The sequence below is a fragment of the Fistularia commersonii genome, chromosome 16, assembly GCF_037954325.1.
Source record: "Fistularia commersonii isolate RoL2024-O1a breed Wild chromosome 16, RoL_Fcom_v1.0, whole genome shotgun sequence".
Taxonomy (NCBI): Eukaryota; Metazoa; Chordata; class Actinopteri; order Syngnathiformes; family Fistulariidae; genus Fistularia; species Fistularia commersonii.
The window spans coordinates 17,082,193-17,104,700 of NC_141299.1; the positions used below are offsets into that span (position 1 = coordinate 17,082,193).

At 40.6% G+C, this 22,508-nt stretch overlaps 1 protein-coding gene across 2 annotated transcripts; it reads left to right on the forward strand.

Annotated features, from left to right (window-relative positions):
* The first annotated feature begins 658 nt into the window (after positions 1–658).
* LOC147226116 (phosphatidylinositol 3-kinase regulatory subunit beta-like) lies at positions 659–20,749 on the forward strand. Of its 2 annotated transcripts, XM_086161794.1 has the most exons (12): positions 659–1,331; positions 2,939–3,642; positions 6,299–6,439; positions 7,443–7,548; positions 8,117–8,215; positions 9,049–9,229; positions 9,318–9,440; positions 9,880–10,022; positions 10,938–11,114; positions 12,672–12,743; positions 12,915–13,076; positions 14,489–20,749. In XM_086161794.1, the coding sequence occupies exons 2-12, from the start codon at positions 3,408–3,410 to the stop codon at positions 14,676–14,678; spliced, it is 1,629 nt and encodes a 542-aa protein (XP_086017920.1). In that variant the 5' UTR covers positions 659–1,331; positions 2,939–3,407; the 3' UTR covers positions 14,679–20,749. The 2 variants fall into 2 exon arrangements, with proteins under 2 accessions (XP_086017920.1, XP_086017921.1); XM_086161795.1 differs by lacking the exon at positions 2,939–3,642.
* The last annotated feature ends 1,759 nt before the right edge of the window (positions 20,750–22,508 follow it).

Sequence of the window (22,508 nt, forward strand, 5' to 3'; positions counted from 1 at the left end):
CCGGAACGGCGAAATACTGAATATTCCCTCGGCACCGGGATCAACGTTGGTTTGAAACCCCAGCCTCGCCGATGTCCCGCCTCAGCCCACAATACAAATTATCATAACAATGTTTTCCTCTTGTCTAACCTTCCGTTTGATGACCTAGTTTTAAGCGGCGGATTTCCACCGGAGGAGGCAGGTTCTCGTCGACTAAAAAAAAGGAGGTTATCGGAAGAAAACGCCGTGCGTTTTTATAACTATTCGCACAGGAACGCGTCCTCCCGCTCTTTAGCTCGGCACCGTGACTAGGAGGATCTCCTAAGCGAGGTAGCGCCGCGCTAAAGGAAGCCGGGGTTGCATCTGTTTTTCTTTTTCTTTTTTTTTTTTTTAAGGGGAGGAGGGAGGATGACGGTGACCCGACAGTTTTTTGAACCGCTTTCTTCCACACCACTTCTTCCATTATGCTGATCTGCGAAGTGGAATGTAATGCCGGCGGAGTTGAGAGGTCAGGGGCTCCCGCTGCCTAGATACATACAGTCTAATATTAGAACATTTCCTTGATTTGTTAGCAGCATCTCTGCTGATTCCCGAGCACATGGCAACACGCCGGCCAATAGAATTTCAGGAGATTGCTAAGCGCCTCGCTCTGTATAGCAACAGTGGCACCCTTCCCTTATTTATTTATATGTGCGGCTTTTTTTTTTTTTTCCCACCGACTCATTCTCATGCCTCCGTCCCCCCACCGTGCATCCACTCTGCTCGCAAACTGTGAAAAAGAGTAGGAGTGCGAAGACCGGTGCAGGTTTTTTTTTGTTTTTTTTTTTCTCTGTCTTTACCTGCATAAACTCTAAAACCTGCATAGTTTTTTTTTTTTTTTTTTGCTATATTTATACATTTTTTTTTTGAAAGATATTTTAATTTGCACACCCCCTTCCACAAAAAAAAAAAAAAAAAAAAAAAGTGTTTTTTTTTTTTTTTTTTTTTTTTTGCTTCGGCATGTAAAAGTACAGCCAGAAAGTGAGTCATGCTTCCATTGGGGGATTGATTTTCATTAAAACGCGGGACTTCTCCGGCGGAGGAATGGCAACGTGGGAAAAAGTGTCACTCGCAGGGGACGGAGGACGGCCGAGTGGACGGGATTTTTTTTAAAAGATGGAGGACACGGGAGAAGAGGCAGCACGGGATAGGAGGAGTTGGGGGACGGAAGGACATAGGATGGTGTGAGGATCCAGGCCGGTGGTTGGTTTGATCCGAGCCACGTGTGGGTCCGGCCACGTCTCTTCGCCGCTTCATGGATGTCGACGAAACGTCGGCTTCCTCCGCCGCCCGGCCCTTCTGCCGTGCCCCAGGTAGGTGCGTCGATCCCGCGCCGCTCGATTTTCTAATCGTACCGTCTCGTCGGACGTCGCCTAAAAACGGAAGTTGGCATTTTTGGAAGTTCCTTGCACGTTCACCCTCCGCCCCCTCCCGCCCCCGTCGTTGCACATGTAATTACGAGCTTAGGTACGGGACGACGGGAAGCTTCGAGGTGTTACGCAGATATGGCGAACGTCGGCCGTCCCACTTTTGGGACGTCGCCCTAAACGGCAACTGAACCGGAACGCAGGATATCTTCGGCTTCGACCGACCGACCGACGTCGGCTCGTAAGTCGGGACGGTGATTGTAATCGATGTTTGCAGGTGTGCTGCCGTGAAAGGTAATACAGGGGCGATGTTGTTATTTACACGCTACGTTCTCACTGGATCTTTTCGGACCGGATCCGTCGTTTCGGGAGACGCTTGAAATTGACGAGACGTAAGGATTTAATTTGAAACTGCGTACCGCCGGATAGATCTCGATGATGTCACCATTTTGAATGCCTTCACTTTTAATCTGCATTACCACGTCCCGACCGCAAAGCTGAATTCTTCGTCGGTTGAAAGCGATCGCGTTTTGAATTTTCTTTTTTTTTTTTTTTTCCCGTAACACGGAATTTAGTGAGATTCAGAACCGGTCGGTCCGGATCGTCGCGTTATCGACGCGACGTGCTTTTTGATTCCCCCGACGCCTTAAAGGGCATTTAAAACAAAATGCGATGCATCACGACTTGTTGTTTGAAAATCGACGCCGTATTTTTGCGTGATTTTTTTTTTTTTTTTTTTTTTCAACTTGCTTTTCATAGATACAACCGTTGATGATTCCCTGAACATCAAATCGGTTCTTTTTCGGTACGACGTCGGTTTGATCGCCATTATCGAAGGTGTGGGCTCTTAAAACCGCCGACTAATCCCAGATGCTGCGACGGAATTCAAATCTTTACCGTGTCGCGGTCTTGGTGATATCGGCACCAAGACCTCCTTGAAGGAAACCCGATGGACGCAAAGCACGGCGTTTTTCTGCTTTGCACGTTAAACCGATGGAGCGTCATGAGATTTACATCTGCTCTGATCAGATATGGGTTTAAATATGTCTCTGGTTGAATGTTGTGTCAATAGCAGATTTAATCTCTTTAATTTTGGCCGCTGACCTGCTGTAATGGAGCTCTCGCTCTCTCTCTAAGCTACGAGGGGAGATTTTGTACGTCTTCGTATGAAGATTTTTAATAAATTCCTCATTGGTAATTCCAAAAAAAAGAAAAAAACAACCAAATATCGACATTTTGTTTGACTCAGGATATTTCCAGTCCTGCCTCTTATGTTCTGACCATCACATTAAATGTCACGGCGACTGTACTCGTCATTTTTCATGGTTTACCAAGCAGCGACATTTCACTGAAAACAAAAATCAGAGTCCGTGTCGGTCAAAGGTCGGTTATTTAGTTACATTTCCATCTTTTCACCGACACATGAATACATCGGGGTAGAAAAACACCTCGACGTTTCCGGGAAATCCAATTCAAATCTTAAAGACGACGCGACCGCGACACAAGAGGCTCCTCGTCCCGGAGAGATGATTCTCTGACTCTTTCCGTTTTAGGTGTTCTTTCGAGGCGACTCATGAAACGTTGAGGAGGAATCAGACGGTTCAGTCGGTCGTTCTCCGGCTCCAGAGCCGATGTCAGGGAGTAAATGAACCTGTCGCCGAAGCATCCGAACGCTCGCTAACGGTTGTTCTGCGGGCGCCAGGTATGGATCCCTTCAGACCAATGACTGAGTCGCAGAGTAGCGCTTGTGTGAACTCCCCTTGAGCATACAAGTCATGGACAGAAGGCGCCGTGGTCACGTTGCTCCGGGATGTGTTTAAACCATGGATTCGGGCCGCAGAACGAGGTCTACCTCCGCAACAAACGGCATCCACGATCTCCGTGCCGTCGCCCTCTCCGTCCTCGGCCGTGAGCGCAATTGCAAGCCGATAGCATGTGATCAACAGCTCCGTGGCTCACAGCGTGGCGCCGCTTCCCCGCCGCGGTAAAACCTAGCTCCGCTCTTTCGTCTTCATCGCCAACATGGCGGATGAGGGTTTACGGCTCCGCTCGGAGGACGACCGGCTCCAGCCGGCTGATTTTCCGACGTCATCATTAGCGTCCCTCCATCTTGCGGACCAAAATACCAACCATATGGGGGATAATCCGGAGCCCCGTTCTGTACGTCCTCCGACGAAGACCTCGCCGCTCCACCAATCGGAACGGCAGGGAGACATTTCCGTGGCTGCCAGGCCGGAGTTGTCGCCGGCTGATCAAGGTAAAGTTAAAGTCGTTTCTTTTTTCCATGACGTGACAACGTTTTCCCGTCGCACCTCGGGGAAAATGACGCCAACGGAAGAAACCGGGAGGAGTCGACGTCCGACGGCGGCTTTTATCGTTCGGAATTCGCTCTTCCATTTCAGTGGCGTCGCGTGACCGAGGGCCTAATAAGACTTCAAATGTCAAACTGGCTCGATGGACGACCTTCCGTCCGTCCGTCCGGAGATCCAAAAACCAAAGAGTCTCCATGTGTTGCTTCCGTTGTGTATCATCCTGTGGCATTTAAAAAAAAAAAAAAACAATCCGACCAGCCCGGACGCCCAACACTCACTCACATGTTCAGGCCATAAAAGGCTTCTAGATACACTATGATATATACAAAATGCTTTTTTAAAATATATAAAGCACATGTAGATAGATGAGCAGAGCATTAAGGGCTGTTGAGCCGCATTTTGAGCCGCAACGTCCAAAATGTGATATTTTTTTCATATCATTTTGTAATAAAGACGCATTTTGTAATAAATTTTGCTGCATTATGTAATAAGTTATTACATATTGAGAAGATCATTGCAAAATGCACTTGCAACTTTTTTATTTTCTAGGAAATGTAATAACATGGTGCATTATGTAATAACAATTCTAAAGGATAAGTTTGTTAATTGTATTTTATTTTACTTAAAAGTATTTGTAAAAGCTAGGCCTATTATTAGTATCACTGTATTAGCCTAGTAGCAGTACTTAGCAATTACTATCAGTACACTATTCAAAGGTTGCATCTACAGAGAATATTGTATAAATTCCATGTTATTACATTTCCTAGAGAATAAAAAAGTTGCAAGTGCATTTTGTAATAATCTTCTCAAAATGTAATAACTTATTACATAATGCGGAAAAAAATTTATTACAAAATGCGTTGGGGCAGTTTATTACAAAATGCGGCAGTTTATTACAAAATGCGGCTTTATTACAAAATGAAATGAAAAAGTGATTACATTTTGGACGTTTATTACAAAATGCACCGTTATTACAGAATGCGGCTCAACAGGGCTGAATTTCGACTCATTTAACCGGTGGCTCAATAACAGAAAAATACAAAAGGTCAAATATGTGTGGTATTTATAAATATGCCAATTTCTGACAACTGTACCCACTTTGGGTCCGTTCCCTGTCATTTCACAAAACAAGCACACATTTTTATCTATTTTTAAGGAAATAGAGGCACAAACCATTAAAATCGGAATGCGACCAACACAAGTACGGTAGTTTGGCAGTAAAAAAAACTGATGTTATTGCCGATTTAAATGACAAAAGTTTGCAGAACAAGAAATAAAATCTCAGCAAATTAAAACTGAGGTTATTTATGAATAATTTCACGTCCCGCCAAACTATTTTCAAAGTATTTTAAATCAATATTGAATTTAGAAACTCCTTATTTTTTCCTTTTGTTTCATTTTACTATGAATGATTCCATACAAAATAATGTTGGTAGATATTTAAAAACTGCAATTTTCATTTTGTTCAATTGGCATGATTACCTAGGTGGCTCGCGCAGAAATATTAAATAAGAAATGTGGCCCGCCGGCCAAAATAGTTGCCCACCCCTGGCGTAGATCAGCCGAAAGGTCTCAAACCAGTCTGATTTGGGGGATTTCACGTTTGGTCGGTCCATCGTGGACGTTGCCATGGTGTCGCCACGGCTGCGCAACTATTGGTAGTGACGGCTGTGCTTGTTAGCAACTAATATCACCGGGAGCTAAACATAAAACAGCAGACGAGTCTTGAAACTCTAGAATTACGCGGTAAAGATGCTGCGACTCCATCTTTAAACCGACCCCGCTTCGTCGTTTGGCTTTAAATACGAGACAAACGAGCAAACTTTTCTGAGCACGACAGCCGGGAACATATCGTCCGAACGGGTCGGGGTTGATAAATCCCGGTATTTGTTCGGAGCCGGGTCGGTCATGACCGGGCAAGTTTTGACAGAACTTCCCCCGTATGTAGGCCGAGGTTTAATGAGTTCGTGCCCTTTCTAATTTTACAACAGCATACATATTCCCTCATACAGCTCTGTCTTCAGTTGCAATTTAATGCATCTCCATGCATGCCATCACAAGCGCCGAAGGAATGGCTTACATCAACTTCTGACAGTCTACCTCTTTCTCCACCCTTGTAAGTGCGCGGGTGCATTTCACAAATAAATATTAAGCTTCGGGTTCTCATCTTACTCTCCATCTCCGGCGCCGCATTTAACAAACACGGGGACAATAAACAAACACAGGGGCGCATCAACGCCGGCCTTTCGGGCAAACATGGCATCTCGTTGCGGACAGCTGTCGTTTGTTAGGCGAGGCGAGGCGAGGCGAGGCGAGGTCGAGTGCTGAGCAACACTGATTCAGCCCGAGTGCGCTGGGTGTCGAGGAGTGCCAGTTCTGGTATTTTAGGCAGTCAGACAGTGTCACCTGTCAGCAAACTAGTCTGGACAGAGTCTCCCACATGGCGCAAGACTAAGCAGCGCGACGATATCTCTCTCCGGAGTCCTTGTCAGTAGGCCAGCCGTGAAAACATAACACACACAAAGCGCAGATAGCCACATAGAGACCGGCTCGGACGGACATGCTGGGTAACGCCGGGCAGTTCTACGCTTGCCGTTGCAGAGTTCTCGGAGCCGGAGATGAGCCGGGACGACAGTGAGGCTCCGACTCGTAGTCCGACGGCGTTCCTGCGGGACCTCCCTTCGCCCGACGACAACGGCGATGTGTTTCCTGACGTGAGGACCGACGCGCCGAGGGAAGAAGGTACTTTTCTTTTCGTTTAACGTTTATCAAAACGAAGAGTGCCGACGGAGCTGTCGCTATCAAGACATCGGGTGTCTTTGTGTCCCCGAAGGTCCTCGCCGATTGAAACTAAACCATTTTTTTAAACGTTTTCACTTTATAAGTTGACTTTCTTTTTCATTATATGGACTTCAACCAGTGGTTTGGTCAGAGCAACACAATAAACAAGAGCGTTTGTGATCTTTTGTCTACGCGGCGGGTAAATGGTGTCGATCAGATGGACGATAACAATGAACGTTTTAGATTAAATAATCCCTGCGGGACTACGACCGACTCTTCTTAAAACTTTAAAAGACAAATCTTAAAAGACGCGGTCACAACACGCCATCTTTCCTTCTGAACATCCTCCATTAAATAAGTCATTTTTCATCGCCGATGATGTGAAATTCCTTTCCTCTCTTTGTCCCGATCTGATCCCGCGGAGCTACTCGGATCTTCATCCGGCCTCTCGATTAGCAGCACTTAGCGTGGCGCTACGTTTTATTATTATTATTATGCTCGCAAAACTATGGGAGCGAGCGCTTCAAAATCAAATGGAACTAATATTGAGGCTGAAGAGTTAGAAAACAGACTTTTACTGTATCTTACGGCCTCGAGCGACATCTGATCGGGCGTCTTCTTCAACTTCTCGATGTGCTGCTGAGAAGTTGATGTTCCCTTTGCTACACGAAGATAAAGGACCGGCCAAGAACAAACTCCCTGTTTTCTTTTCTCCGCACTGGATAACGCAGGCTTGATGGTTCCACCATCAAACCTGCAAACCCATCGGCTATATCGGTTATTTTTCACCCTTTCAGCCAATATCCATGTGTTCCTGATAGATTTGAAGGCCGACCGGCGTCGACGACGAGTTCTTTCCGCAAGCAACGCGTCAATTAAAGGGCCGCGATTTGAAATAAGTCGATTATTTTAGAGTGTACCGATCCACCTATTTTTTTTTGTCTTTCACCCATTCCCTGATCAGAGTGTCTCCACAAGAGCGGCGTCACCAGAAGTATGGCGGCGTGCGACTCCGGCGCCGCCGACGAGCAGCTGTCGGATGTGGAGTGGTACTGGGGAAGCATCGCCAAGTACGTTGGCAAAATTCAGCGTTTTCTTAATCGGTTAATCGCATTTCGGATATCGACACCCTCCTTTTAGTGCATTTATGCTTTCTTTAGTCCGACCTTGACCGGGTGGAGTCGAGGAATAACGCGATACATTAAAAGTCAGCGCTCGGATTCAAATGTAAATGTTCTCTTTGCGGGGTTTTTTTTTTTATTCGGTATGAAAGGACGGGAAAATTCGGTTGCAAAGATTTTTAATCTGGATTTTATCGTCAGGCGTAAACTGGCCTTTCTCCTCCGGGTTAAACTCTTAATCTCTTGAGGTGGCAGTCGCGGCAGCATTGCTAAAATTAATAAACAAAACTCGATACTTTTATTATGACTCCATTTTCCGAGTACGGATAGAACTTTTGGGAACCGCTATTGGAGGCGTCCAAGATCTACCTTGCAGATAACAAACACTAAAAGACCCCTAACGCTGTCCGAAAAGCAATAATAGAACAAAACGTACAGAAATATTTTTCTTTGCCTGATTTTATTTTCCTACTTTGCTCCTGAACGAACTGAAATGACGTATTCTGTGTTGGATTAGAGATGAAGTAAACGTGATGATGAGAAACACGCCTGACGGCACATTCCTGGTCCGAGACGCTTCCAGCAGAGCGAAGGGAGAATACACTCTCACACTGAGGTAAACGCAAGATAAAGGGGTGATTTTCAATACTTCTATATCCATCTTGGTTTTTATGAAACGCTGTTTACATCAAGGTGCCAGATGAGAAACCTGAATGGTGCCGGAGGAATCACAGCTTCTATTTATTTATACTCAATTTTAATTATGTCGCATTGTAAAAAGCAGTAAGCTACATATCCTGATTAGCGGCTAGCGGTTATCAGAATAATAATATGAACAACAATACAAACAAAATCCATTATTCCATCCGTGTTGTCAGAAGTCCTGACGTGTTGACCTTCACAAAGAGTTAAAAGGTGTTTAGCAGTTCGCTAAAGATATGAAATTGATCAACTTGATGCAAAAAAGTGCTTTTTATTAGCGTTATATGCTAGCATATTACCGCTGCAGATTTCAACAAACACCCCTTAGCTTACCGTCCGCTAACTTTTATGGCCATTCTGTGGTTTCTGCAAAGCTTTTTCAAAAAATACCCTTGTTGGTTTTGCGTTTTTGCTCGCAAAATATCTGAACACCTTCATCGGACACGTCTTTGCATCCCCGTCCATGTTTAGCGACGATTCAAATTGTAATCCTTATTCGCCGCTTTACCTTCGGCTTCTGGAAAGAAATATGAAGCGTCCTAACGTGAAAAAAAAAACAAAAAAACAGACATTTTCTAAAGTAAAGCAATAAACGGATGACCTCGGAATGCTTTTACCAAGAAACAGCATTTTATCAGCCTGAAATCTGCATTGGTGCCGTTGGATGGGGAAGAACAAGAACAACGATTTGTGATTGTTGCCCTTTAAACACGAGTATTTATGGCGGTTACACTTTCATCTTTGCAGAAAAGACGGCTCTAACAAACTAATCAAGATCTTCCATCGTGCGGGAAAGTATGGTTTCTCGGAGCCGCTGCTCTTCCCTTCCGTGGTCGATCTGATCCGGCATTACCAGAACAAGTCACTGGCTCAGTACAACTCCAAACTGGACACCCGGTTACTCTTCCCCGTCTCCAAATACCAGCAGGTTGGGTCACCGGACGTTTCGTAGACGAACCGCGACGAGTGAATTTCGTAAAAGCCGACGCATTTAAATATTGTGCTCATTTGCGCAGAATGTTGTGATGGAAGTCGACATCGATGCGGTCGGAGAGCAGCTCAAGACATTTCAGGATCGATACGAAGAGAAGAGCAAAGAGTACGACCGTTTGTACGATGAATTGAACCAAACATCGCAGGTAAGGCGTCATCCATCGCTAAAACAAACTTTTAACAAATAACACTTGCGACCGACGAGCCATCGGTAAATTATCGTTTTTCAATGCGAATGAATGTAATTTTAGGATGACGCAACGCTTGAAAAATACAAGATATTGTCCTTATCTCTACCTTTAAGATAAAAAAAGATAAACATTATTGAAATTCCTTTGTCACAGCAGCGTGACAGTTATAGTGTCACAAAAAAGGAAATAAATACCAAATAAATATGAGTATAAATAGAAATAGAAAGGCAGAAGACGGGATACAGCAAGACCAAAATAAAATAAAAAAATCCACAAATAAATAGACAGCATACAAGTAGACAACAGACAACAACTAGAACTAAACAACAATATAGATAGAGTGACAAAAATACATTTTAATGAATAAAATAAGTGTTTTTTCTTGCGTGTGCAGGAGGTGCAGACCAAACGGACCGCCATCGAGGCTTTCAGCGAGATCATTCGTATTTTCGAGGAGGAGTGCGAGACCCAGGACCGCTACAGCAAGGAATACATCGACATGTTCCTCACGCTAGACGGCAACGCCGACACCGAGAAGTAAGCGTCGCGTTAAGATACTTTCAAAACTTTTCAACATACTTATCATCCAAGCTGCTTTTTAGTCCGTGACGAAAGACACGATCTATATCCAGCCGATCCGATCTAATATCTTGATCGGGGGCCGTTATTAACATAATTCAGTTATTGGACATAAGAACGAGCGGACCAATCCAGATTATATAGTCTGATAATCTCGTGCAACCGGATTTAGCGCGCAAAAAAAAAAAAAAGTCACACGATACAATCAAATCTGCTTCACCGGACGGATTATATCGTGTGAGGACCGATTTGCTCAACCATTCGGGGAGATATTTATCGATTTTTCTCATGGTTTGCGAAACCGAAGCTCGGCGTGGTTCATTGAAAAACGTGACGTCGATGAATAGAGGGACGATTAGAAGACAGTTAGAAAATAGTCAAAGACGTCCACAAAGAGAAGAACGACGACATTGAGGGTGAGAAGAGACAACAGGATGGGGGGAGGAAAAAAAGAAGACAGTAAGGGTGAAAAATAGAAAATCAAAACTAAACGACGAGTGAACGATTACGAAAATAAAATAAACAAACAAAAATAAGCAGGGTGTGAACGGGATAAAACGGACGATACATTTATTGCACGACTGTGTTGAGATAAAGTCGTTTCGAATCTGGAAAGCGTTTCAACACGGAAGATCCGGACCGGAGCGGAAAATATTTCGAAATTTTATTTTAATTGGCTTCAGACTGAATGGAAATATGCAGAATAAGATAAATAGGATAGACGCCAATTTGTAATAATAATAATAATAATAATAACACCAACAACATTGTATTAGTTTCTTTCAGGAAAATCTGTTGTTTTGTTAAAAAAATCAGTCAGATAGATCCTGTAACTCCTATAAACTTTTTTTTTCCTTTTTTTTCTAACTCAAGGATCCAAAACAACCCGGAGGAGCTGCAGTCCAGGGTGGGGGAGATTCACAATAGCAAGAAGAAGTTGGAGGAAGAGCTTCGGAGGAAGGTGTTGGATCACATGGAGGTGGACAGGAAAATGAATCGCCTGAAGCCCGACCTGGTGGAGCTCCGGAAGATCAGAGATCAATATTTACTGTAAGTCAGAACTTACACTTTGTAATATTCACCTTTACCTGTGTCTTTTTTTTTTTCATAATTTAAAATGTGTATACACACACACACACACACATATATAAGCACGTGTGTGTATATATATAATATATATATATATATACTGCTCAAAAAAACAAAGGGAACACTTGAACAACACAATGTAACTCCAAGTCAATCCCACTTGTGTGAAATCATAGTGTCCACTCAGGAAGCAACACAGATTCATTTGGACTTGTTTTAAGGACATTACATCAAAGTTGGATCAGCCTGGAGTTTGTTTTTACACTTTAATTTTGAGTGTGATTCCTAATCCAGACCTCCATGGGTTGATACAATTGATTTCCATGGATCATTTTTGTGTGATTTTGTTGTCAGCACATTCAACTGTGTAAAGAGCAAAGTATTTCATAAGAATATTTCATTCATTTAGATCTAGGATGTGTTTTTTAAGTGTTCCCTTTATTTTTTTGAGCAGTGTATATATATATATATACACACACACACACACACACATATATATTATATATTTTATATATATATGTGTGTATGTATGTGTGTGTGTCTGCCTGACAATGGAAACAACGTAAATTTTAGCAAGTTACATCCCACTGTGCTTGATAGCGATCAAGGCTGCAAAGGTGTCGTATGTGTTACACTAAAAAGCATTAATCTCAACTGTTTGTGCTTGAAAGAAATGTTTATTTATGTTAAGTTTACCAATGATGAAGTTTATCTTTAATATATTTATTATAAATTATGATACTAATATATATATTAATATTATTCTTTTGCTATCTCATAATTATCTCTCTATTTACAGGACTGTCTCAGAAAATTAGAGTATCATGATAAAGTTCTTTATCTTCTGCAATGCAATAAAAAAAATAAAAATTACTTTCTCATGATATTCTAATATTTTGAGATAGGATTTTTGAGTTTTCCTAAGATGTAAGCCATAATCAGTAATATTGAAATAATAAAAGGCTTGTAATAGTTCAGTTGATTTGTAATGAATAACAGGAACAGTTACTGGCAGCGATCGGCAAAAAATGTTAAAGGCCGGAGCGTCAAACGGTTCACCTGACAAGAAATGTTTATTTATATTAATTTTACCAATGATGAAGTTTGTCTTTAATATATATATTATAAATTATGATACTAATATATATTAATATTGTTCTTTTACGATCTCATAATTATCTCTCTATTTACAGGACTGTCTCAGAAAATTAGAATATTGTGATAAAGTTCTTTATCCTATGTAATGCAATTAAAAAAACAATTACTTTCATGACGTTCTAATATTTTGAGATAGGATTTTTGACTTTTCTTAAGATGTAAGCCATAATCAGCAATATTAAAATAATAAAAGCCTTGCAATATGTCAGTTGATTTGTAATGAATCCAGAACGTATGACATTTTTGTTTTTGTCATTGCATTACAGAAGATAAAGAACTTCATCACAATATTCTAATTTTCTGAGACAGTCCTGTATTTACATTTATGTGTGTGTGTGTGTGTGTGTGTTCTTGTTTCAGCTGGCTCACCCAGCAAGGCACCAGGCAGAGTCAGATCGATAACTGGCTTGGTATCAACGGTGAGGAGGAAGAGTGAGTATCAACATTTATTCAGGAAAAAAAATCACTCCACTTCTTCACACATTACCACCTATCATTTTCCTTTACGCCTGCGAATCCTCATTTTCGTCAGAGGAATCAGACGAACCCCGGTGATGATGCCGCTTAGCAAAATTAAGATGCGCGTCTCTTAATTCCCCAAAGCCCGTACACGCTGGCAGATGATGCCCACCAGGAGGAGAGGAGTTGGTACGTCGGAGGCATGAGAAGGAAGGAGGCCGAGGAGCTGCTGAGGGGGAAAAGGGACGGCACCTTCCTCATCCGAGACAGCCAAACTCAGAGAGGCTGCTTTGCCTGCTCGGTTGTGTGAGTACATTCAGATTTATGTCTTTTTACCGCCTGAAACGCATGAATTTTCAATAAATTGGTTTAAATCTGCATGCGAAAAAATATGCAAAAAAATTAAAAAAAATCACTCGAAAAATGTGGGTTTATCATGCGCACGTTTTTTTGGTTTGTTATTGACCAAATGTGCATTTATCATTGTTTTATCTTGTGAAAGGATTTTAGTTTCAGGTTGTCCAGCGATGATGTGCTGCAACGCAGGAAAACCAGAGAGGCGACACAAAACACACAAAAAAATGAGGGAAATGAGGGACTAAACACACACACACATGCGCATACACACACACACACACACACACATACATATATATATACACATACACAGCTCAATAAAATAAAGGGAACACTAAAATAACACATCCTATATCTGAATTAATAATTTTTATTTCATTATTGTTAATCATTTATTTATTACTTTATTTTTTATCATTTATTATGACTTTATTTATTATTCATTATTTTTACTTTATATACACACACACACACACATACACACACACACATTTTTTAAATAATTAAAAAAAAAGTGTGACTGACTTGCAGTTATATTGTGTTGTTTAAGTGTTTCCCTTTAAGTGTTTCCCTAATTTTTTATCATTTATTATTGTTTGATTTTTGTTTTTATTTCATTTTTTTTATTTAATAAATTATTAAATTATTTTATAAATTTCATTTTATAAATTATTGTGATTGACTTACAGTGACATTGTGTTCCCTTTATTTATTTTGAGTAGTATGTATTTAAAGAATAACTATTCAATAATTGGAAAAATCATGAGTTTATAATCGGGTCCCAATAACACCAGTCGTGGCATGAGTGTAGACGTCACGCACTGCATATCGAGACACGATGGAAATGGACTCCAAAATTCATATTTTTCTCAGTTTTAAGTGGCATTTCAAGGTCAATATAAAGTATTACTGTACCTTTTGGACTATAAGTCGCACTGGAGTATAAGTCGCTTTTTTGTGGGTGAATTTAGTTGATAAAATCAGAGACCAAGAACAGAAGGACGGTGTAATGTCAGCTCACTCCAAACTTCCTTTCCGGCTGCATATTTCCCTACTTGCAGCATGTAGTCTGCGGAAAATGATTTTCCTTTTGATCTTCCAGTTGTTTTTATAATTTGATGTTTAAAGTTTCAGTTTTCAGGAAAGATAGGAGTAGCAGATACTGGCACACAAGCCAGTGAAAATAACAAACATGTGAAATGACCGTATATACTTTAACACATAATTCATGCCTGAGTATAAAAAAAAAAAAAAAAAGCGAAAAACACGGTCATTGTGTAATAAAAGATAAAGCTACTTTAGCGCCAATGCAAATTGTTCAGTGTCAAAAGAATAAAAGAATGTGTTTTTATCTCCCGCAGCGTCGACGGGGATGTGAAGCACTGCGTCATCTACAGGACGCCAACGGGCTACGGCTTCGCCGAACCCTACAACCTGTATTCTTCTCTGAAAGAGCTGGTCCTTCACTACCGCCACACGTCCCTGATCCAACACAACCAGCAGCTGAATGTAACCCTTGCCTGGCCTGCTCTCAGCCAGCAGCCCAGCTGAGAAAACACCAGCAAACCACACTGACGCCACTTTCCCAAAGCTTCACTCGTAGCACTCGCCGCGCCGAGACCGGACGCCCGTGCGGCTCCGGAGGAACGGTTTGTGTCACGGCCGGAATTTCTTTTTCAACGTCAGCGATAATATTCGGTCCCGGGACGTCACAGCGAAGACTTTTATTTTTTTCGGACGTTTGAACATCAAATTCGGGGCGATCTAAAGTAGAATTTTCGGTTCTGTCGTCAGATTCTAGCCGACGCTTCACTGTCAGAAACGATGCTAACAATTTACCCGACATCCAAAAACCTAAGTTTTCTTTAACTGGCTTTAAAACAGCAGTTAGAAATCTTGCGCCGGTTTAAATATCGACCTGACTTATAATGAGATTAAAACGATGTTTGCGACGCTCTTTCGGCAAATGCAACTCAGCAGAGAAACTAATCTGCACCATCATTTGGAGGCGAATTCACCGACGCGATAGCATGATGGAGAGACATGGATTTATGTTTTCGACTAATCCCGGCTTTGACTGTTTCCGTGTTCGGGAGTTTCTTCAGGAGGCAAACGCAGTAAATACTAAATATACGAAGAGAAGCTTAATCCAGTCTTATAGTTTGGTTTTCGCTGCCAACTGGTGGTAATGTGCTTTATCCAGTGCTGAGGTTACATCACAAATCACCAGCCAAAAAGCCCAGTTGTTCTTTTTAGGATCTAGTGTGGAGCTTATTTTGTTTTGTTTTGCTTTGTTTGTTGTTGTTTTTTTTAAAAAGCGCATCAACATTTGTTCACTCTTGCATCAAAATCAAAAGACACTGTGTGCACAATTATTAGGCAGGTTGTAATTTTGAGGATTCAGTGGAAAACTCGGTCAAAATGCTAACAAACCCTCAAACCTGAACATTTAAGGTGTAAAAGTTTTGGCTTTTTTAAGAGAATATCTATACATACACCATTATTAGGCAATCATTAGTGTGCAGAATTATTACAACTAAATGAAAAACCAAAGAATTTCCCATCTAACTTGTTTATTTTCCCCAATAATAAACTCAAAATTTACAAATAAACATTTCTGAAATTTCAAAAAACACTTTTTTCCATATCAGAATCAACTTTTTGTGCAGCCACAGCCTCCGGACACTGTTCAGAGGGGAACTGTTTATCACTGGAAATGTATTAAATGCTTAAGAAGGAACAAAAGTTCCCAACAGGGTTTGAGTCAGGTGAAGTTTTTCATCTTGAAGGCCTTTACTGGCCTGGAAGCCACTACTTTCATACACGTGGTGGAGCCTTGGCTTGCAGGAAAATCAAAAATCTCCTTGAAGGATGCAGACTTTTTCCTGAAGCACCGCTTGAAGAAAGACACTTGAGGTCCGAAAATGGATCAATTTTCAAGCCGAAAAGGTCCGACGAGCTGATCTTCGATAATCTCACCTCCGTGTCCGTCACTCTCGTCTCATTGGTCAAATCATCTCACGCCCCTTTATCTTAGATATTTCAAGAGTTCTGCATCCGTCTGGAAGACATTTTACCATTTTTGGCTTTTCAGAGTCACTTAAATCTATTTTTTTGGCCCATTTTTCCAGAGGAGAATCTGCATAATAATTATGCACACCTTGCTGAAGGATGTTGATCTTTCTTCGGCCGCACCCTCCCTTGTTACACCAATACTCATATGCTATAAATATATGATATGCATTAAATCCAATATGCATTCAATTTTATACAGCTTGGAGCTGGAAATGATTGATAAAATGATGATACGGTCAAAATAATCACTTGCCTAATAGTTGTGCACACAGTGTCTGTAAAATACTCTCTTTCCACCAGCCTGGAGCAAAACGTATCAGAATAAAAAGTCCAAAACTTAAGAGTCATGACACTTCATGCTATAAAACAAGGCAAAAGTAAATCCTTTGCACTTTCTTTTTTCTATAAACATAGAAAAAAAAATCCTTCCAGCTGCTTCCATCGGGAGTCGCCAAATTGCAAATCAATATCTTCATCATTATTTTCTTTGAATATAGAAAATAATAAAATAAATTAAAAATAAATAAGATAAAAATAAAATAAAAAGTCCTTTTTTCCATGACTATAGAAAATAATAAAATAAATTAACAATGAATAAAATAAAAGTAAAATAATAATTCACGTTTTCTATAAATATAGAAAATAATAAAAGTAAATTATCTATTTATAAGCGGCTTTTATATCAAATAGTTTCACTGTGACACTTTTCGCTCAAGGTAGGGATTCTTTGAGGGTGTGTGTGTGTGTGTGTGTGTGTGTGTGTGTCTGTGTGTGTGTGTGTGTGTGGACAAAGTTATCGAAGAGCTTCGAAATGATGGAGGATGAGTTGATGTGCCTTCTAATATGACATTATGACAAGAATAAAAACAAATCACAACTCATTTCTACCACGACGCCAAACATCCAAATACTGAATATAAAAATACAATTCTAAAGCTAGTGTGTCTTTACACAATCATCTGAAAAATCAATTAATAATAATTCAAATCATTAATAACCGAATGGAAATGACCATAAATCCATGTTTCTGTGCAGCAGCCTTTACCGCCATGTACCAGAATATTGATCACGGAAGCTCTTTACCCTTCGTACGCCGCGGTCTAGGGATTAAAAGAAACATTGCTTTGTGAAAAAACGTACAAATTTCTGCCGTAAAAGGATTTATTCACGTCAAACCCGCCTGTTGGAAACAGAGCGACATCATATCACGACTTTAAGTTCAAACTGCATTTTTTTTCGGACCAAACAACATCAACCTCCGAGTCATCTGATGATCTGATCATTTAACTAACCGGTTGAGAGAGTCAAATAATGTTTATTTTTTTTAATTTATCGCAAGAAGGTCTGTGTTACAGTGAGTTTCCGGGGCACGATGAAAACGGTAGATTCATCTCCTTTCTCTGAAACTGTGTTTTGTGTGGATGCGGGTCACGTGGTGCTAGAGAGTGACAGCAAATCGTGCAAAAAGTGGTTTTTATATCAAAACGAAATATGTCATGGTTGGTCAAACGTAAAGAATCAAACTTTGCACGTGAAAACGGAAGAATAAAATGAACAAAAAAGTCATTTTTACAGTTTTACAAAGCGACAAACGGCATCATTCACAAGAATTTAAATCAATGTAATGCCTTTTAAGTAGGAAAGACTATAGAAAGTATAATACTAGATTTGAAACGTCGAAAACGGATGAAATTACTGCGGGTTCGAGAAGTTCAACGACTTTAACTATCCGCAGGGTTTTCTCGATCAGCACTTTGTCGCATGTTGCTAAGATCGGTCAAACGCCACAGCGGCGCAGCGGCGACGGACTCTTAAATGGAAAAACGGGTGAATGTGCAGCAGGTACGGTGCAGTCGGCAGCATCGGTTTTAAGAAAAGTGCTAGATGGCGGCGGACGCGGAGCTAAAAACTGTTTCCCCATTTCAGGATCGTCGTGTTTATTAGCCGAAGCTAAAAACAAACGGCTCCTGCGCTCGTCGGTCTGGCGGGTAAAAAACACACCTTCTCCTCTTTGTAAACATAGTTCATCTCCTGTTCCCCGTCTTTCGCGCTGTTTACCGTCTCGTTATTGACGTTCTAGAATAGACTGATTGTTAATTCAAATCCCGAATTTTGGAGATATCGTGCATTTTTGAAATTAGAGACCCCCCGCATTTCCCCCGCTCATTTCGTGGCATGCAGAAAAAGAAAACACGGAATATACCCGTAAAACCACAGCTCTGTGAGGTTCAAATTCAAAGCATAGAATTTGCACACAAGTATCTCATTTGAGGTGGAGATACTGACTTTTCTCATGTCCGTTCGACCTGCGGCAGAAGCAGGTGGATTTACGATGGTGCTATACATGAACCGATGAGATTAACAAGCGGTGATATTATTTTGGTCGTTTTTGGGTGGCATCTTTCTAGTGCTCAGGAGTTCTTCATTTCTTTCTTTCTTTCTTTCTTTCTTTCTTTCTTTGTGCACATTTTCACATTTTGTGTTTCCAGTTTTCCCTGATTTGTGCCGCAAGTAAAATGGAAATAATCCGAAACAAACAAACAAAAAAAAAAAACGAAAACGCCGGTTCCTCTCGGTGTGAAATGCATTTCGATCGCTAATTATCGTAAAACCACCCCGATTTCAGGAGGAATCTTGGAATCTGACTTCAATTCCAACAAAAGTTAATCCCTATGATGTAATTTGTTGACGGGATTATGAACCGTCACATGATTTCTGTCTAACGCTTCAAATTCACTCCATATTTCTCAACTGTTAAAAAAATAATGCCTGATATGAGAACTTTCTGACCAGATATTAGACGCCCTTTGCCATCAAAACTGGATTGATTAATATCCCTTATTTTGATTTACTCATTTGTCGTCACCCGTACATTTAATCGAATGAGGCTTTCAGGATCAGCGGGTCCGACTTCGACAAATTAAAACTCTGGTAAAACCGAATTAGTCAGGTATAGAAAAAAAAATTGAAAAAAAAAAAAAAAAAAAAAAATCCAACCAAAATCAAACCTTTTTCTTACAAACATATATATTTGGATAAATATATATCTATATATATATATATATAAATATATTTTCTTCATGGAAGCTACTTAGGCAGCCAAAGTTACAATATCATGGCAAGAAAGCATGATATTCATTTCATTTTTATTACCAATGTGATGTAGTTATTTTAAAACGAGTCAATTTACCAGCATGACCTGCAGGAAAAAAAAAAAAAAAAAAAAAAACACCCGAAAACTACAGATAACAACAGATTAAAATTAAATATGACGATCCTCTGGACTCTTTTACGTGGGTTGGAAATATTAGAAGAGTGAAATGATGAAATAACAGTCTGCTGGGACCAGTCGAGGACATAGAGGCAGAATTTCTTCAAAATAAGCACACTTACTGGGGTTAATGGACGGCCTCGGGTTCGGAAGATGCAGGTTTGACCGAATGACCGGAGTCTAAATGTGCGTCTGTTGTGTGACGGCTCAGGATGAGGGTTACCGTGACGACCGTGTGAAAATATTTTTTTATAAACAGTCCGAGCTCCCGAGGTTTTATGTTGTTATTAGCGGATCGTGTGGAATTCTGCACCGTTTACATCCGATTTTGTGAACGAATGGGCGGCTGGTTGCTAGAAAAAAGGCTATGTTTATTTTTCTATGTTTACACGAGAAGGCAATGGCTCCCGACCTCAATCAAGTAGCTATGTAATAATGACAAAACATTTGCACTAAATGTTACAAAACGTTTGAATTGCACGCGATTTTTAAACGCAATCATTTAATCCTTTGGCAGAATTGTTCCGGACGCGGGAAGTTATTTTCGGGGAATCCTGCACGAGTCGGGTCGGGAAGAAATGACGAAGGCGTGAGGATGGGGTCGCCGCGGCGACGGCAAGGGTTAAGAAGAGAGGAACATTCACAAAGTGCTCGGATACAATTCGGAGGATTAAAAATAACATTTTAAAAACAATCTTCCATTGTCGAATTAAATGACGGTAAACCGGAAAGGAAGAATGGGTACAAAAAAAAGATAAAAAAATTAAACCACATCACGAGTTAAAAGAATACATGATATTTTAGAATAATAAAACGTGTTTCAAAAAAAAAAAAAGATGGATCTTTAAATATCTAGGCGTTTGTTTCACTTTGAGCTGTGCATATGATAAAATACCTCTACTTCTCTCTGTATGACATTCAACTTAATACCCATTAATGTTTCTGTAATTTTGAGTTTAATTTCCGCCACCGGTGTCGTATTCGTCTTTCTGCTTTCATCTAAAACATTTAGGGTCGGTTAGTTATTAATCTATCGCTGAGAGAAAATAATGTGATGATAAATGTTTGTTTACTGCATCGGTTATGCAATGCCATTGTGACTTTTGTCCTTGATCGTGTGTTGGCATAGCATGTCTTTCTTTAAGGAGGCACATGTGACAAAATCTAATGGTTTAAAACATTTTTGTGTGAAACTCTCCCGTTATCTCTTTAGGATATCATTTCTCATGTATGCACTTTGACCCCCCCAATAAAATAAATTTGGTGATTAAAGAAAGATTTTGTTGGAGTGGCTCACTTTGCAGGCAGGCTGAGTTGAAACAAGAAAACCTGAGGCGTCGCTCTTCGATACAGCGATTAACTTTATACAAATGCAGTTAGAAAAGCAGTTGTGCAGCGGCGACGTGTTTTCTAGTCCGCTGTTTCCCAGCCGTCGTGTCGACGAGCGTTCTCGGCGAGCGTTCTCGGCGAGCGGCGTGCACAATTACGTGCTCTATCACGCGAAATACAAAAGTATGCGGTCGTGCTACGATCAACGCTGCAGGCAATAGCGATGGATTAAATTTGAAAAGAAAAGAAAAAAGTATCGGACTAAAAGTCGCACTTTTTTTAATGGTTTGTCTGGTCCTGCGGCTTATACTCAGGTGCGGCTTATACTCAGGTGCGACTTATATATCAAAATATACACGGTAATTTCACACGTTTGTTATTTTCACATGCTTGCGTGCCAGTATCTGCTACTCGCGTTACTCCTGCACCACGGAAAATTTAAACATCAACTTATAAAGACAACCGAGACAGACTGAACACAAAAGGATTCTGCAGATTACAAGCTGTAAGTTGGAAATAAGCAGCTGAAAAAGGGAAATCGAGCAGCAGGAAGAAAGTTTGGATGAAGAAAACTGCAATTAAAAAACAAAAAAAAGCTAATTGCGGGCTAAAAGCTAGATGGCCACAGCTGGACCAACAAGCTCACAAGAGAGAGGCTTGCCAACGGTGCAGTTACGTCTCCACGCCGGGTCGTTGCCAAGGCGACGAATATTAACAACTTTACAGGAGGACCTTCTCGGTGTTACCGCTTCATGCATGGACGGCCAGGTCCCAAAAACAGCCACGCAGAAGAAGAAGCGACACAACGTCAACCACCGGAGTCGGCAGAGTTGCTCAGAAGTGACACCGAGAATGAAGAATTCAATGGATTTAGTGGTTTAGAGTGAGATGGAGAGTTTGGTTAACTTGTTATGCTATGTTGGTTACGTTCTAGTGATCTGAATAGCTGTTAACAGGTTACATTAACATAGCAGACACCTGTTGTTATTACTCTTGTAATAACCCTGCGGTACCACATCCGGCTCCTTTTGCTTATTTGTTCCGGCACACCAAAGTATTTTCTTTGAATATTTTAATAAGTATTTTCAATCCATATTGAATTGAAAAACTCCTCATTTTTTCCTTTTGTATTTTCGTACAGATGATGACGTACAAAATAATGTCGGTGCATTTATATGATGAGAGATGACGAGATGAGATGAGAACGACTTTATTTATCCCGAAGGAAATTGTTGTGCCAGAGTTTCAAGAAAAACCATAACAGTAATAGATAATAGTAGGAAAGAGGGAGAATAAGAAATACAATAAAATATAAATTGTCAAGGTTGAGGCTATCAAGTGTTTTAAGGTCTTAAGTACAAAGATGAATGATCGTTTTTGATTTTAAAGTTGAAATAAAATACCCAAAAAATGGATTGCAATTTTCATTTAGTTCAATTTACATTTTACCCCGTCGGCCGGCGCATAAAAATAAAATAAGAAATGTGTTACAATAATTGCCCACCCCTGGTATAAAGCGTACAGAAGCAATATATTTAGGCTTCAGTTCGTACTTCATTCAGCCGTCAAAATAAAGTGTACGGAGATCTGGGTCAAATCCTCCCTGACAAGCAGCAAACTGTGTTAGTTCATAAAGTAAGTTTCCCTGTTTTTATAACACAACAAATAAAATGTGCAGTTGTAGACGTACCTTTGTTTTCATTTAG